General features: G+C 39.3%; 1 protein-coding gene across 1 annotated transcript; it reads left to right on the top strand.

Moving 5' to 3' along the window:
* Positions 6,556-17,108, top strand: LOC109830216 (protein NLP2-like). Its single transcript, XM_020397410.1, is given in 6 exon segments — positions 6,556-7,682; positions 8,173-8,214; positions 8,359-9,084; positions 15,392-15,515; positions 15,950-16,334; positions 16,336-17,108. Coding segments are annotated over 6 exon segments (2,487 nt in total). The 5' UTR covers positions 6,556-6,980; the 3' UTR covers positions 16,844-17,108.

Genomic DNA, 18,305 nt, shown 5'->3' with positions numbered 1-18,305 from the left:
TGGAGCCCGCTCATTCTACTTGAAAGGATTGGTGGGGGAATTTGCCGAGGAAAAGGACTATCAGAGGTGACGGTTAACGTGATAGTTTTGGTGGACCCACCATCCTATTGAAGAGGGTTGGTAGGGGAATTTGGAGAAACTAGACTATCAGAGGTAACTGTTAACGTGATAGTTCTTTTGTTAGACTTCGTGGTTGACGGAGGTGTTCTATTGAACATGACAACTCAGAAAATTTATTACTTATAATCCAATGGACTATAAATAAACCAACCCCCAGTCTTGAACAAGTGCAGGGGAATAGGGTAGACGTGACACATTGCCTAGTGAGCCACTGTCTAACGAGTTTGACTATCAGAGGTAATTGTTAACATGATAGTTGTTAGACCTGCCATCCTACTGAAGAGGATTAGCTTCAATAGTCGTGGTATCTTCTTCTGACTGAGAAGATTGGGCTTGGTCCGATTGCTCAGGAGAAGATTGGGCTTGGTCCGATTGCTCAGGAGAATCCTGCCTACTTTGTTCTTCAGCTTTGATCCTGGCAATAATCTTTTGAGCCTGTTCTCCTTGAGAGATTAGTTGTCTCCAGGAACGACATTCTGCAACTCTGATTCGGGCTAGGAGGTCGGTTTGCAAATTGTGTCGACAGGTCTCTACTAAAGTAGACTGTGTCATTCCTGATGAACACCGGAGAGCCATGGTTCGGAACCTCTTGACGAAGGCTTTGACGGACTCCCTCTTCTTCTGCTTAGTAGCAAGAAGGGTATGGATGGAGACTTCTGTATTCTCTTCAAAGAATCTTGACAGGAAGAGTCTCTCTAGATCCGCCCACTTTTGGATACATCGAGCAGGCAGTTTCCTGAACCATTCAAAGGCAACTCCCTTGAGGGTGCCAATGAATAATCGAGCCAGTATGGCGTCGTTTGATATCACATTTCCAGTCTGTGACTTGAAATGATAGATATGTTGGTTCGGTGATCCCGTGCCGTCAAAAGTTTGTAGCGTCGGGACCTCGAATTTTGGAGGATAAGGGGCTGCATCCCATTCGGCAGGATAGGGTCTGACAACTCCCTCGTCTTGGAGCTCGCTTCTGTTAGCCATGGCGTTGAGACAGGTTTCCAATTCTTCCATTTTGGCAGATTAGAGATTTTGCTCGTTCTCCGTCTCTCTTCCTTCATCAGAGGAAGATTCCAGGTTGTGGGCTTCTTGGTCAGAAGCCGTGTCATCAACCACTTTTCCCTTCTCTTTGCTTGTGTGAGGTCGGGATGAAGATGCTTCTCTCCTCCGGGAAGATTCTTGCCTAAACGGCGAATCTGTCTCCTGAGATTTGGCCTTGTCTGTGACAATTTGAGTCAACAGGGCCATGAGTTCATTGATGGCCTCTTGCTGAGATTTGAGCATGGCCTCCTGCTCATCAAGTCTCTTCGCGAGATCTTCATGGCTTTCTGTCATATAGGCGGAGCTCTCATGTTCAACAAAAGAGCTTGATGATTGGGACTCTGCAATGGCTGAGTGTTCATCATCGGAATTGGTTCCTCTGGCTAACCTCCGATAATTGACAGGGAGAATGGTTCCTGTTCGCGTCCGAGTGCGTTGGTAGACTCCTTCAAACTCGTTAGCGATTTCTCTGACGGTCGGCGAACGACTTGTCTCTGAGTCATCGGAATTAGGACTTGAGGCTTTCCCTTTTCCGATCACATTGATAGTGACCTCAGGATATTCAGTCTCTGGAGACTTCTTCCTGTGAGAACGTACCTCCAATAGTTTACAGGAGGAATGGCTCCCGTCCGGGTTTGCAACGATCCGTCTCTGACTCATCAGAACTAGGGACTGATGATCTCCCTATACTGACCATGTTGATAGTGACTCCAAGATACCCTTTCTCTGAAGTCTTCTTCATGCGCGAACATCGTCGTTGATTGAACAAAGCAACGTTTGTTAATTGGTCGAACCTCAACGTTTTAGTCGCACGTGAGGAACATTGACATCCCGAGAGAACCATAAGAATCAATCGTTCATATTAGAATGAATGAATGACTTGTTGCATCGGTCTTTCTCTCGATATGAACACTCTCAAATCTGTTGCAAAGACTCGAGAAGAATTACTTACTGATCATAAGGTTTGAATTGAAACCCCCAGTCCATGATTGGATAGGACTAGCTCTTGGTGAACATGAATCTGGTTGAGATGCCTTGAGTCCATAAACTTCTTATATCTGCCCCTCAATCTAGTCATGCTACGTAGAGTATTCGGGGGTCTCACGGTATACACTAGGTTCTGTATTGGATTTTGTTACCGAACGCATGCCTGAGCTCCAGGTTTTGCTGGTGAAACATAGTCCTAAGGTCTGCGGTTTGCTAATGAAACATAGTCTTGAGATATGTGTTTTGATTCTAGAACGCACTTCTGAGAGTTGTGTTTTGGTTCTGGAACGAACTCCTGAGAGTTGCATTTTGGTTCTGGAACGCACTCCTGAGAGTTGCATTCAGTTTTTGGAATGCACTCCTGAGAGTTGCGTTCAGTTTGTGGAACGCGCCCCTGAAGACGGTATTTTGATTGTACAACGAGCCATTGAGGGCTGCATTTGGCATAAACTGAGCACACTCCTTCGGAGGAGGGGCTGTTCAAGTAATCTTGGCGAAAGGAGAGGGATTCCTTCGGCATAGGAGCAACAATTGGAGCTTTAGTCTCTTTGAAGACTTTGTGGATCTTGCGCATAGCCTTGGGGCTAAGGGATCCGGAGGAGAGGACTTCCTCATACTTGGCTTGATCGAACTCTATGACGAGAGTTTCAACCGTGGTTCCAGTGAGATGAACATCGGATTGCGCCACCACTTCTTCGTCAGAGAAGCTTCTCCCCAGCGGAGTCGCCATCTTTTGTTTGTGGGAAATTTTGTAATAAAAGAAATGAAGGAAAATTGATTTGTATTCCTTTAATCTCAGTTACAATTGGATTTCCTGATTACAAAAGAGCGGAGAATGATCTGGATTCTCCCCTTTGTTTAAATCTGGGTTCTTCACGGTGGCGATGAGATGCCTCCCTCGAATGCTCGCGTCGAGTTTGCTTCTCGTTGACGATCCGACGTCTTATTTCACTGGAACGTGGTCTTCTCCTCACGATTTGACGTTGTGGAGAACTCTGAACGAGTTTAAAACTCTATGAAAGAGTTGATTTAACCGAAAGTCGGTTATAAGCCAAGGATGAAGAAGATCTTGTTGCCGATCTCCAAAGCTCCAACCGAAGGATGAAGGATCCTCTTTTCGCTGCCAAGAAGTTCCAACAGACCGAACCTAGAGCTGCGTTGGGCAGCGCTTGGAGCTGCGTTGAGCAGCGTCGGGCGACGAATAGAGCTGCGTTGTGCAGCGATATTGAGCTGCGTTGTGCAGCGATGTTGAGCTGCGTCGGGCAGCGATGTTGAGCTGCGTCGGGCAGCGATGTTGAGCTGCGTCCAGTGGTGATTTAAGCTGCGTTTGCAACTTTTGGAGCTGCATTTGAGCTGCGTTCGTGGCTATGAACGTGGCGCATCTTGATGCTGGTACGTGGGGAGGACTTCCACGTCTTGGTTTGAAGAGACCATTGATTTGTAGTCTCTTTCTGTCGAAGCGTTGCAAAGATCATTGTCTTGTAATCTTCGTCTTGGCTCCTTGAGAATATGAGAGTTGTCAGATTGTAACTCCCGATGTTGATTGTGAAGGCTGTTGAAGTAGAGCTTCCATCAGTTGTCGTGAAGGTCGTCAGATTGTAACCTTCAGTGATCTACGTGAAAGTCTTCAAATTGTAGCCTTCTGGAAGTCGTCAGATTGTAACTTCCATCATCGGTGTTTGATAGGGATCAGCTATCTATTGTGATTTTTAGACAGCCTACAATAGCCAACTCATTATCCAATAGGAGGGGGACACCTCACTTTTCCTTCCTATTGGTCCCATATTTTGGGTCCTTGTAACAAAGCTCTTTTATATGAAAAATTCTTCCAGGACCCAAAATATGGGACCAATAGCGGGGACAAGTGAGGTGTCTCTCTCCTATTGGATAATGAGTTGGTCATCATTAATGATAGTCAACTCATTATCCAATAGGAGGGGGACACCTCACTTGTCTCCCCTATTGGTCTCATATTTTGGGTCCCTGTAGCAAAACTCTTTTTATATTCTAACAAAAATTACTAAAATTATTAATCTCTTTTAATAATCTCTTTTAATAATCTCTTTAGGACAAGAAATCTCCTGGCCACAAGAGATAGACCCCACAAAACATGATGAGCAGCTAACAACCACAATATAACTGTTATAAATGTCCCTAAGGTCCCTTTCATCTATAGTATCTGGAGTTAGATAAAAATTGCGATCAGTGAAAAGAGGTAAGAGTTGAGATGGAAGAAAGCAAGCTGAGAGAAAAATAAAGAAGCTATGTTAAAAAGAGAGTACAAAGCTTCGAAGATACAGTTCATGGAAAGTTGAACTTGAAAGACCTCAGTACATGAAAAGTTATGAGATATTTAATATAGTGAAAACCTCAGAATCTTTTGAAAAAAAACAAAGTTTATTACCAGGTGCTTCCTTTCTCTTCAGTGCTAGCTACAAGGATTAGCAACTAGAATTGTTCCCCATTATTTTTATAATCAAGAAGAGAGGATCATGCATTATATTATTCCTCCTTGAAAGTCAAATTCATTTGATCGGATCACGTTGATTCTCTAAAATCACATTGTACACTTATAATAATTATAATAATGCATTATATTTTAGGCTCTACAGCTATCTTTTGTTGACAAGGTAGTTTTTAACTTTGGAAAAACCCTTTAATTGCTCTAGTAAAAGTCCTTTGTTTTGTTTTTACTCCTTAGAAAGATTATACTATATTTATGTTCCTAACTGACATCTTTAAAATCATTAAAATTTTGACATAGGAAATTAGACTCTGTAAGTTTCATAGCTAGGTACATATTTTTCTCGAAAACACCAATAATGACAATACGTGTGCTTGACAATCACCCTAAAATTGGACCAGAACTAGTCCTAGCCTTGTTTTAGACTAAGTTTATTTTGGACCAGGAGCAAGGTGTTCCAGAGCGAAACCAGTTTGAGAGGCCAAATAAACTGGGCCAATGTTGGCGCAATTACCCATACACTGTGGGTCTGTTTGGCAAACCAAACGAAAACAATGTCAACTATGTATACTCCCTTAACTAGGCCAAAGCTGATTCAGGTAGTGGGTGGATCAATTCTAGCCCAGTTTAAGGAGCTCAAAATGACCTAAAAAAGCTAGGTCAAAATTGGCTTAGTTTTTCCAAATAGAAAATAGGTCAAAACAGAGTCCGGTCCAAACCTAGTCTAGTTTTAGTGGGTTGCAAAACAACCGTACAATTTCCTCCAAAATGAAAACATGATCAAACCCGACCCTATTTTGAAGAATAGTCAAACACACCAGTAGTAAGGAGAGCAATAATATGGGACACTGTCATATATCAACAATAGCAACAATTTTTAAAATATTGATTCATGTCAGAAAAAAGTAGATATTCAAGTCCAATTGGCTGAGTTTTACATATAATAATTTTAAAATTGGTGATTTGTACTGATTTGATATTTGCATTTATGTTTAATTGTATCTTTATAATCTTGAATTTTTTTTTAATTATAGATCTAAAGTTGGCTTTGGAAACTATCTTGTGTTTTTCTACTTCTTGCATGATTCTTTAGAGAAGCATTTTCCCCATAATTTGACAATTATTATTATAAAAAGCATCAAGCTCCCACAAATTTTATGATTAAATTGGACATAGAAATTACGAGTTAGAAAAACATCACTAACAAAAAGTCATGCTTGCTACTCACAAATAAGAATTAGATTAAAACCAAACCCAATTAAATTATAATTATAAACAAAATTAAATTCTAGATAATAATATTTTTTATTACTTCCAATGGCACACCTGCAATTCTCAGCATCTGCTGGCGCGTTCCGTGAACAACGGCCACCCTCCTGCGTTGAAAAAAAAGCAACTCCCGCCCATCACAGTGAATCATAATATTAATATTTTCCTCAAAGTTAAAATTTAGAATTAAAATTAAATTTTGATGGTAAAAGATAAGATGACAAAGATGTAAACAAAGTATAATAAAATATGTAAAATATTAAAAGTTAAGTAGCGCTCGTCCAAGAGATGCGAGTTCTCCAACATCTTCTCTCTCTCTCTTATCGCATCAGAATCATTTTGGATTTTCTCCTCAGAGCTTCTTTTGGTGTCTGGAGCGATCAGTATCAAAATTTTCATCAATTTCAACTCTAAGTGGTTTGTTTCTAGCTATTTTGATCAGTATTTACTGAAGAAGTTGGATTTTTTTTATGGCTATAGATGGTGGAGAAGTTGATTGAGGTGGTGGTATAAATTTTGTTTGAGGGAATTCAGTTTCTGGGTATTTGTAAGATTTCATCTTTTGATGGAAATTCTCTGAAAGGACTAATCTTGGTGAAGAAATTTGGTTGGTCGCATCTGATCCACATCTCTCTCTGTGTTCAGTGACCCCCCCCCCGCCCCCCCCCCCCTCTCTTTCTGTTTAGCGTAATGAGTTTTGGTGGATTGGGTTGCTCTTAGAAGAGAAGAAGTCTAATTGAAGAAATTTCATTTTAGATGGAACTCTCTGAAATGAATAATCTTGGGGAAGAGATTTGGTTGTATCTGAACCAAATCTTCTGAATTCGGTGAAAATGAAAGGATACTTCTTCTTTTAGTTGAATCCTCAGCTCTTGTTAAAGAAATTAATACCTCGGAATTAAAGCTCTTAGTTGGAAGTTTTCGTGAATTGGGTGCTGAGTTTTTGAAGAGCTCAGAAGAGGAGAAACCGAATTCACTATCGGGCGCTGAGAGGGTTTCCATCTTCTAATACTGCGCTACATACAAAAGTTTGAATTTTCGAGGAATAATGGAGATCCATCATACAGAAATCGAATTCGGTCACTGATATCCTCATCAATCTCCAATGGATGGTTTCAATCCAATGGATTGTGGGGATGATCCATTCAATCTCTCTGCGCTCTTGAGTCTTGACAATTATCCAGAACTTTGCAGCCCTCTCGACTATGCTGCACCTCCCTATAGCTATTCAGCTTTCCAGCAGATTTCTAGTAATTGGGCTTCATCGGATATCGATACCCTAGCTTCAGCTTCAGCCAATGCTTCTGATGAGAGTATGATCAGTATTATTCCCAAATATATGCCCAACAACTCTCTTGCTGAGAGATTGCTCAGAGCTTTATCATTGTTTAAGGAATCATCCGGAGGAGGAATTCTAGCTCAAGTTTGGATGCCTATGAAACATAGCAATGGATATATTTTGAGTACGTCGGAGCAGCCATTTCTATTGGATCAGATTCTTGCAGGATATCGAGAAGTTTCGCGAGCATTTACTTTTTCAGTAGAAGAAGCTCCTAGTTCATTCCCTGGGCTTCCGGGACGAGTGTTTATATCTGGATTGCCCGAGTGGACATCAAACGTGGTGTACTATAATAACTTAGAGTACTTGAGGGGAGAGTATGCACTTGTTCATAAAGTAAGAGGGTCTCTTGCATTGCCAATTTTTTATCCTAAGGAAAGATCTTGTTGTGCTGTGCTAGAGCTTGTGACTACAAAGGAAAAGACAGATTTTGATATGGAGATGGATAGTGTTTGCAATGCTTTGCAGGTAAAACAGATGCTCGTCTTTGATAGTTTTGATTACTTAAGTATAAAGTTCTAGCTTACTGATTTATCTGAAAATTTTAAAATTTATGTTTCTTTGAAGAATTTATTGTTCTAACGTAATTGATGCTCCCTTTACATATGCATTTCACTGCAATATTGCGTAGTTTGAAGTAAACGTATGGTCTATTTTTGGAACTCTAGAGCACTTGTTCATGTCAATCTTAATGGAAATTTTAACTGCCATGAATATGGTTTGTACCTATTTGCTCTATTATTACTTCACTTGACAGATTTATCTCCGAAGAAGTATTCATACTTGTATTTGTTTATTGATCTAATTGTTGATGTATAAATTCAGTGTACTTGAGTCTAAAAAAGTGATGATTCTTTTACTACTATTTTGGACAGACAAATTTACGCCTGCTTTTCCATTATATTACAGTGTTAATCACGAAAAATATCTGAAAGATTGATTTTCTACTTGTTTACAGGCTGTGGAATTGAGGAGCATCAAGGGCCAAATTTATCAGCAGGTGTTAACATAACCATTTATGCGAAAAGTCATTAATACTCACTGAATAATTTGTTTAGAGAAAAGGGGCAAAAGCCACTGATTATTATTGATAAAGAATTACATGAATTGCTTCTGACCAATTTTGCTTTAGATCATTTTACAGCCCCCGACAAAGAAACAAAAATCAGCGTTCAACGAGATTCTAGATGTTCTAAGAGCTTGTTGCCATGCACACATGTTGCCTCTTGCACTCACATGGATCCCCTTCGACAGCACAAAGGAAGTTGTTTGTGAATTAAATTCAAGTTTAAGCAAGAAAAATTTGCTGTATGTTGAGGAATCAGCATGCTATGTTAATGATACAAGAATGAAGGGTTTTGTTCATGCTTGCGTTGAACATTGCCTTGAGAAAGAGCAAGGTATTGCTGGAAAAGCCCTTCTATCAAATCACCCCTTTTTCTCTCCTGATGTAAAAAGCTATAATATAAGAGAATATCCACTTGCTCATCATGCTCGAAAGTATGGATTGAATGCTGCTGTTGCAATTAGATTGAGAAGTACATTAACCGGCGATGATGACTATATATTAGAGTTCTTTCTCCCCCTTAATTGTAGAGGTAGTTCAGAGCAACAAGAGTTATTGAACAATCTCTCGAGTACAATGCAGAGAATTTGTAGGAGTTTGAGGACGGTATCAGATGCTGAAGTAGTTATTAGTGATTCCTTGAAAAGAGACATCCACAAGCAAGCAGGGAATAATTCCTCATCACCAGAAATCTCCATCAAGAACTCTCAACAAATGGATAGTGATAATGAAGTGTTTACTGATTTCGCTATTGAAGATCCAAATAAAAAATTGAGTGAACAAGGAGATGCAAATAGTGAGCAGGTACTTCTGTAATCTCTGATGCTTTTGTGTCTTTTGTTACCCCTTATTAAATTTTCATGAAATACTCATAAACAAACATATGATCACATTAAAACTTCAAAAAGAAGTTTGGTAGCCTCTGATATACTCAGATATATTAATATGGAGAAGGGGGTTGGGTCTGCAAGGAAAGTGTTGGATTCCAGATAAAAAGAAAATAACTACTGTCATGTTTTTCTAAAGATCTTGCTAGGGTAACATCATGGAGAAGTGAACTAATCCCAAAGTTATAGTTGGATTTTATTTATAGAAAAGTAAATTGGTTACAATTATATAATCTTCTTGTAGAGAATAGAGAAAACCCTAATTGTTGTTTATTGAGAAACAAGAGATATATATATAGCCATACAAATAGGGTTAAGATTAACGGGTAACAGCCCATTAACCCAATACCCAATACTTAACTTAACACTCCCCCTCAAGCTGGAGCATAGATGTCTACCATACCCAGCTTGTCACATATAGTAGAGAACACCTTTGAAGAAGTAACATTGGTAAGAATATCAGCAAGTTGTTGTGAGGACGGAGTGAATATGAGAGATACTATCTTCTTCTCCCAAACATCTCTGACAAAATTGTAGTCAACTTTAATATGTTTTGTCCTCTCATGAAACACAGGATTCTGTGCAATATAAATGACAGACTGGTTGTCACAATGCATTGACATGGGTCCAGGCTGAACAAAACCAAGCTCTGTCATAAACTTTCTTAGCCACACTATCTCACAAGCAGTGTGAGCCATTGCTCTATATTCGGCCTCTGCACTAGATCGTGATACTATATCTTGTTTCTTGTTTCTCCAAGTCACAAGATTACCTCCAACAAAAGTACAAAATCCTGAGGTTAACTTCCGATCTCCCATGTCTCCTGCGTAGCCAGCATCAGAGAAAACCGAAATGTGAGTATGTCCATGCTTCTTATATAACAATCCTTTGTCAGGACAACTCTTGACATATGTCAAAATCTTCAGAGCTGTTGTCCAATGAACCTCTCTAGGTTTGTGCATAAACCTGCTTAGTACACCTACTGCAAAAGTAATATTAGGTCTGGTAACTGTCAAATATATTAGCTTCCCAATTAGTCTCCTATATCGTCCAACATCATCTAAGAGAGAGGTATCATTACGTCACAAATCAACATTTGTCTCCATTGGAGTGCTTGCAGGTTTGTATTCCAAGAGACATGCTTCTTCTAGTAAATCTAGCACATACTTCCTTTGGGACAACAACATGCCATGTTTTTGATATGCAACTTCAATCCCAAGAAAATACTTTGGCTTTCCCATGTTTTTAGTGATAAAATGACGGTTTAGATACTCCTTAGTCTCAGCTAAGGCAATAGAGTCACTCCCAGTCAGCAGAATATCATCAACATATACGGCTAAAATAACCAAACTAGTTGTTGTGCGTCGAAGAAAGACAGAGTGATCAGACTGACAACGTTGGAAACCAACATTAGAAATAACCTTATTAAACTTATCAAACCAAGCTCGAGGACTCTGCTTTAACCCATAGATGGTCTTTCTCAGCCTGCAGATAATATTCTCCCCCTGAGCAACATACCCAGGAGGTTGCTCCATATAAACCTCCTCGTCCAAATCACCATAAAGGAAAGAATTCTTCACATCTAGTTGGTGCATCGTCCAATGCATATTAACAGCCAAAGAGAAAAGAATTCTGATGGAGTTAAGACGAGCAACGGGAGAAAAGGTTTCAAAATAGTCGACGCCATATGTCTGGGTATAACCTTTAGCAACCAGGTGAGCTTTATAACGGTCAACAGACCCATTGGGGCGATATTTCAGGGTATACACCCATCTGCAACCAACCACAATCGCTCCAGTAGGAAGAGAAACCAAGTCCTAAGTCCCTTTAGAAATTAGTGCATTAATTTCCTCATCTATGGCTTGCTTCTAAGCTGGTACTAACATAACTTTCTTATATGACATAGGTATAGATACAGTGGACAAGGACAAGGCAAACTGACAAAAAGATGGGTTAAGACGGTCATAAGAGACAAAAAGAGATATAGGATATTTTGGGCAAGACCGTTTACCTTTTCGAAGAGCAATAGGGATATCCAAGTCAGAAGGAATAGAGGTCTCAACATGAGATGGACCGACAGCTGGAGATGAAGGTTCCGCAGTAGCAGATTCAGGGGCATGTACTTTTGGACGGCGAGAGTATGTCAGTAGAGGTTTCGGTGCAGGAGCTACAGGAGCAGGAAATGGAATAGTAGTAGGAGCAGAAGAAGGTAGTGGTACATGTGGACAGCCAATAGTAGTGGAACCAGACGAAAAATATAGGACATACTCAAAAAAGGTAACATCAGCAGACACAAAATATTTCCTGGTGGACGGATGATAACACCTATACCCTTTTTGAGTACGAGAATATCCAACAAAAACACATTTGATGGATCTAGATGACAACTTATCTAAACCAGCAGTTAAATCCTGAACAAAACACGTAGAACCAAAGACACGGGGAATCACAGAGAATTGTTTTTTATCAGGATAAAGATAATTGAATGGTATTAAACCATCAAGGACAGAGGAAGGCATGCGATTAATCAAATAATTTGCAGTGAGAACAGCATCAGACCACAAATACTTTGAAATATTCATATGTATCATCAGTGTTCTAGCAATATCTAGAATATGCCTATGCTTCCTCTCAGCAACTCCATTTTGTTGTGAAGTGTGAGAGCAAGAAGTCTGATGAATAATGCCATTAAGAGCACAAAATTTTGAAACATCACTTTTCATATATTCCAAAGCATTATCAATACGAAGAATACGAACAGAAGTAGAGAACTGAGTTTTTATTTCATTATAAAAGAGTTTAATAACGTGCGAGACCTCTGACCTCTCTTTTAACAGATAAAGCCACGTCATGCGAGAGAAATCATCAACAAAGATAATAAAATATCGAAAACCTTGCACAGAGGGAACACGATAAGGACCTCAGACATCGGAATGAACCAACTCAAAAGCAAAACTTCTACGTTTATCGACTCGACTCTGAAAAGTAGCACGATGGTGCTTACCCAGTTCACACGACTCACAACCTAAAGAGGAAATAGATGACTGAACAGAAACTACCGATCTAAGTTTTTGTAGTGAAGGATGACCCAGACGCCAGTGCCACAATAAAGTAGAGTCTGATGCAACAAGGCCAGCCTCTAGCACACTGTCGTCCAAATAGTACATACCTCTTCTCTTATGCCCCGAACCAATTTTCATCCCAGTTGCTAGGTCCTGAAAAACACAATAAGATGGAAAGAAGGTGAATTTACAATTATTTTATTTTGTAAACTTGCTAATGGATAATAGGCTAACAGGGAATTTGGGAACATATAACACATCAGTTAGTTTTAAAGAGGAAGTAGCATGAACTACTCCATCATCACGAACTAGAGAAAGAGTACCATCAGCAATGCGGATAAAAAGAAACTTATCAGAAAGATGTAAAGATACAAAGTGATCCTTTATACCTATCATATGAGATGAGGCTCCAGAATCTAGTACCCAGGGTTTGTGAGAAGAAGCTATGTAAGCATCCATACCTGAAGAGGATGCATGAGTAGCAGAATGAATGTTCTGAGAGAGTTCTAGCTGGCGCAACCTCTCATAATCTGCCTGAGAAATCTGAACGGTAGGAGCAGTAACAGCTGGACCACCAGAAGTAGTAGCAGAAATAGATGAGTTAGTCTACTCTGTATCAGCTACCTGGGCCCACTGAGGACGACCAAACTTCTCCCAGCACTTCTCAGAAATATGATTGGTTCTCCCACAATGATCACACTGTCGTGAGCCCTTATCAGATTCACCTTGCCTCCCACCAAATGAGTCACGTCCTCCCCCTGAATCACGGTCACGACCACGACCGCGGCCTCTGCCTCGAATAGAGAACATGGCAGACTGATCCATCGTAGGTGGAGATGGTGCAGTAGTATCAGAAGTAACACCAGTAGAGACCTGCATGATTTTGGAGAATGTAGCAGTCAGTGAGGGAATTGTATCTTCACCCAATATTTATCCCCTCACCTGGGATTGTAAATTAGGATTCAACCCAGAAAGAAATTTGGATACTGCCAGATCACGACGATACCCTAATAGCGTCACTGCATCAGCTACTGCAGGCTGATGCATCTCTAGTTCGTCTATCAGTCCCTTCAATTCACCAAAGAATTCCGGAACTGACTTATCTCCATGTTTGAGCGCAAACAGTCGCTCATAAATTTTAAATACACGGGAAACATTCTTCTCGCTCCCGTACATAATCTTTAGGATGTCCCACATCTCCTTCGCAGTGGTTAAAAACATAACGCTGCTACTGATTTGTGCTTCCATACTGTTGAGAAGCCAAGTTATAACATAATAATCAGATGATAGCCATGTAGTGTAGGTGAGATCTGAGGTGGGTGGTGGAGATGCCAGAAGATGTGGGAGTTTTCTCTGAGCGCCAATGAAGATGTGGAAAGCTTGCGCTCATAGCAGATAGTTTGTACCATTCAATTTGATTGTAGTCCCTAAGACTACCTTAGGCGCAGAGGTCTCTCCAGCAACAACATGAGTAGTTGAAGAGGAAATATCCGACATCGAAGTAGTAGTCATTTTTGCGCAACAATAGTAGATAGATAGTAGTCAAATAGGCAATGCAGTAGTAGAGATAGTATTCAAAATAGGCAGTGCATATAGTAGGCAGGTAGTAGTCAAATAGGTAGTGCAACAATAGACATACGAGGCAGAGTAGTAGATAGTTACGCCCTCACGTCGTGGAGGCGATATCACCTGAGGGAGAGAGCCCTGACTTCTGTTTGCACAAAGGCTCCAGTCAAACTCTATATTCTCGTTTCTCGAAGGAAACAAGAATAGAAGTAAAATTCTCGTTTCTCGAAGAAAACAAGAATAGAAGTGAAAGATCTCAATGAGGTGAGATAGACACTCTTCCTCTTATCAGTTCTATGACTGAAATGTCGAGGGATACAATCGTCCTCTCATCAGTTCGAAGAATGAGATGTCGAGGGAATAGGTACTGTAGCAGTGACGGTACTGTAGCGGTAGCGGTACTGTAGCATGGTACTGTAGCGCGGCACTGTAGCAGCAGCGGTAGTGGCGACAGCAAGGAGAAGAGGCGGTGACGGCTAGAGTTTTTGAATAAGGATTTGTGACGGCTAGGATTTCATGCTCTGATACCATGTAGAGAATAGAGAAAACCTTAATTGTTGTTTATTGAGAAACAAGAGAGATATATATAGCCATACAAATAGGGTTAAGGTTAACGGGTAACAGCCCATTAACCTAATACCCAATACTTAACTTAACACTTTTAATGTGAGACCAAAGAGGGATCTCTAACTGTCCTGATATACACTCCTCTAATATAAAGAAAATTCAAGATTCATTTGGAAATAGTAATACATCTTCAGCTCTTCCCTTGCAACATCTCAATGGTTCAGCTTTGTGATCCCGAAGCTGAATTTCATATCAGAATTGCAGAAGTTGAAACATCTCATTAAATAGATCCAACAAAGAGCAAGACAAGCTTATCTTTCGGAAGTGTGAATGTTGTAGCCACTTTCGATCTTTCCCAAGTTATCCGGCCATGTCTCTGAATGAGTGCAATATTTATGATAAGAGAAAATTGAGTTCGAATAAAATACATAACTTTTTTAAGGGACTTAAGAGCGTGTATGGCAAGTGGTCAATATATGTGTGGTAAGTGGCTTATTTTGGCTAATAAGCCACCAAAAATAAGCTAGGATACCGTAGCTTATTTTTTGGTGGCTTATAAGCCACAAAGTCTGACAGTAAAAAACCTATATACCCTCATCATTCAAAATATTATAAAACTCGTTTCTCTCTTTCCAACCCCATTATATACTTGTTAGTCATTTTGATATCAATGATGGCTTATAAGCCACACATTTTCTAAACACTATTGAAAATGGATTATAATCCACTATATTTACCACAAACATTTTGCTTATAATCCAAAGTTGCCAAACTTGCTTTTTAAAACTTGTCACAAATAACTCAATTCTTATGATTAGAACATCAAAATTGTGTTAAATAAGCATTCTACTGTCCTGGTTTGCTGCACAACCTGCTAGACATGGAACCGATGAGTATCGACTGCATTTCCTGCCAAAAATCTTCCTTCAGTTTGTGTTCTCAACAATATTAGGTTTATAAACATCAATTTTGCTGAGATTGGAAGACATGACGTCATATGTTTTTGAACTTCTTTTCTTGGTGTTACAGTTTAAGTCTGGCTCCTCAAGACAACCCGAGAAGAAAAGGAGCACAACGGAGAAGAACATTAGCTTGAGCATACTCCAGAAATACTTTTCTGGAAGTCTCAAGGATGCTGCAAAGAGTATTGGTGGTGAGTTCTTCTCCTTCTACATCTTGTTTTTGTATTAGATGCTAGTCTCCTCTATTATTATCATCATAAGTTTCTTCTAGTTAAAAGTAGGGCTAAGATTATGGATTTCTTACCATGGAAAATGACAATCGTTTATATAGCCCTTTGCTATTGGTTATAGTCACCGGTAAACAATTGTACTTTTGATTTATTTATCATATTTTGTATAATTGTTTCTATTATCCAATAATAAAAGAATGCGTATTTTTTGAAACCCACGTTGTTCTTCTGAAAAAATCATGCAGGATCCTGCGACCTAAGAATCTCTCTATCAGAATTGTTATTATGTACAAGATTTAGAACTCAGGATGGAAACATGCAAGAAATGTCTCAAGAAATTAGAAAAAAATAAAATGTTCTAATTTTTGTAGTTTGCTTGATATTCATTTTTGCAGTTTGTCCCACAACACTGAAAAGGATATGCAGGCAACACGGAATTTCAAGATGGCCATCTCGCAAGATAAACAAAGTAAACCGCTCCCTAAAAAAGATCCAAACCGTGATAGATTCTGTGCAAGGAGTTGAGGGAGCATTGAAATATGATCCAACAAGCAGATGTCTAGTCGCTTCAGTCTCAACTGAAAAATCAAACACAACATCTCTCGAAAAGGTAAATCAAGACATAAGCCCTTCGTCTTCGATCCCTGAAATTGAAAATGAAAGACTCGTTACAAAGTTAGAATTAGATGACACTCACATTTTCAAAAGCAAAATGGAGTCTTTGTGCTTTCCTAATGCTCCTTATACAACCCCTATCCATCAAAGTAATGGTACATCAGTTCAAGACTTTTGAGCAAGTTACAGCAAAGAGCTCGAATTTAATGGGTATAGATGATATCAATACCAAAACAGATACTGATACAATAAAAGAACATAGCCATCCTACATACTCAAGCATGACTGACTCTTCGAGTGGAAGTGCTTCAAGCATCCCTACCTTTCAAAAAAATTCTAATGATAAAGTATTGGCTTATGATATTGATAATGGTTCAGCAATAACGGTGAAAGCTACTTATAGAGAGGATACTGTGAGGTTCAAATTCATACCAATAATGGGATGCCTACAATTGCTCGAAGAAATTGGAAAGAGGTATAAATTATCCATTGGAACATTTCAGCTCAAATATATGGATGATGAAGAAGAATGGGTAATGTTATCGAGTGATGCTGATTTACTCGAATGTGTTGAAGTTTTGGAGTCCATCGGGTCACGGAATTTGAAGCTTCTAGTTCGAGATGTGCAATGTAATTTTGGTAGTTCAGGGGGTAGCAATTTCTTGCAAACATAGATACGTAATGTTTGAAAGATCAGAGAATGTAACCGTAACTGTTTTAGTTTGCAATGTTTTAATTTTGTTGGGTTAAATGTTCTTGTGGTCATGTATAAAAGAGGGATGTGATGAGCTAGAGGTGTGACATTTTTCTTTGAAGGAAATGAGTGTTGCATCTTAAAGTCTATATGTGAAAAATTGTAGGATTAATGGGAAATTTGGTGTCAGTGTTGAAACTTGAAATCTGATGAGAATGTATAAATGGTTGTTTCTTCTTCCTTTTCTCGGAACGTGTCTTGACCATTTGTTTTATTATTTGAATAGTTTCACTAAAATTGATATAGATTATGCAACAGCTTTGAGATAAATTAGGTAAAATATTTACGCTCTGTCCTTCAGTTAGTTATGAAGTTATAGCAAGTTACGAGATAATTTCCTGTTTATTTCTTTTCCCCAAAGGTTTCAGCGAATGATAAGAATGCATGAGCTTCATTGGGAAATTTGGTGAGTATTGTGTAGATTTTTCACATGAAACTAGAAAACAACATTTATATACCTAATACCTATACTAAACGTATGCACTACAGTTGATCTAGGCATGACTAAATTACCAGGTAGATTTTAAAAATAGCAAGTCATAACCAGATAGGTATTAAAAATAGCACTACAGACGATTTAATTAGGCTAAATTTGTACCTAGGAATTGGTTGTCCATTTGATATGAAAGAACAAGAACAATTATGACAGAGGATAATTGAATACTTCTTTAGTCACAACAGATGGTGCATCCTGAGCAAGAACTGAGAAAAAAAGGATTTTCGTAGCGTATAATTGAGTCGTCAATGAATAAAACCTCAGTTACAGTTGTTGTTAAGAGTGATTTACTCCACTGTATCTGTTTGGGTAGAAAATTGTATTCTTCATTGTATAACTCATTACAACTTCGATCGTTACAACAAGTTCAAAAAGATCGGTCTTTTTATAAGACCTTTACACAATGAAAATAAAAGTTACAATTCTCGTTCAAACAACACGCAACAGGTGTTTATCGCCTATTGCTTTGCGTGGGATCTTCGCCTGTGCCGGGGTTTATCCGTGGACCGCCTACGGATCAGATCCGGTTGATGAAAAATTCGGCAGAGCTTCGTCTTCGCCGAGGAAGTATTTGATTTGAAGCGCTGAGATCGACCAAGCGAAATCAGCACTCTTCTCGAGATCAAGACCAAGCCTGATCTCAAGGAAATGGGGGAAGCGGGCTTCGGATCTTTCGAACTCTCCTTCTTTATGCTAAAGAACTCGCCAAGATCTGTCAACCCTTGCTGAAATTCGTGCTCCTTTGACTCCTCAATTCGGCAGCACCTCCTCGTCTTGATAATATTCCGCCCCTCTGAAATGAGCCCCTAGGCTTGTATTTATAAGCTTCAGTTGGGGGTTTTCGGATAAGAATGGATGATTTGACATTATCTTCAGTTAATAATAG

Source organism: Asparagus officinalis, chromosome 2 (assembly GCF_001876935.1).
Source record: "Asparagus officinalis chromosome 2, Aspof.V1, whole genome shotgun sequence".
NCBI lineage: Eukaryota > Viridiplantae > Streptophyta > Magnoliopsida > Asparagales > Asparagaceae > Asparagus > Asparagus officinalis.
This window is presented reverse-complemented; position numbering and strand designations above follow the sequence as displayed.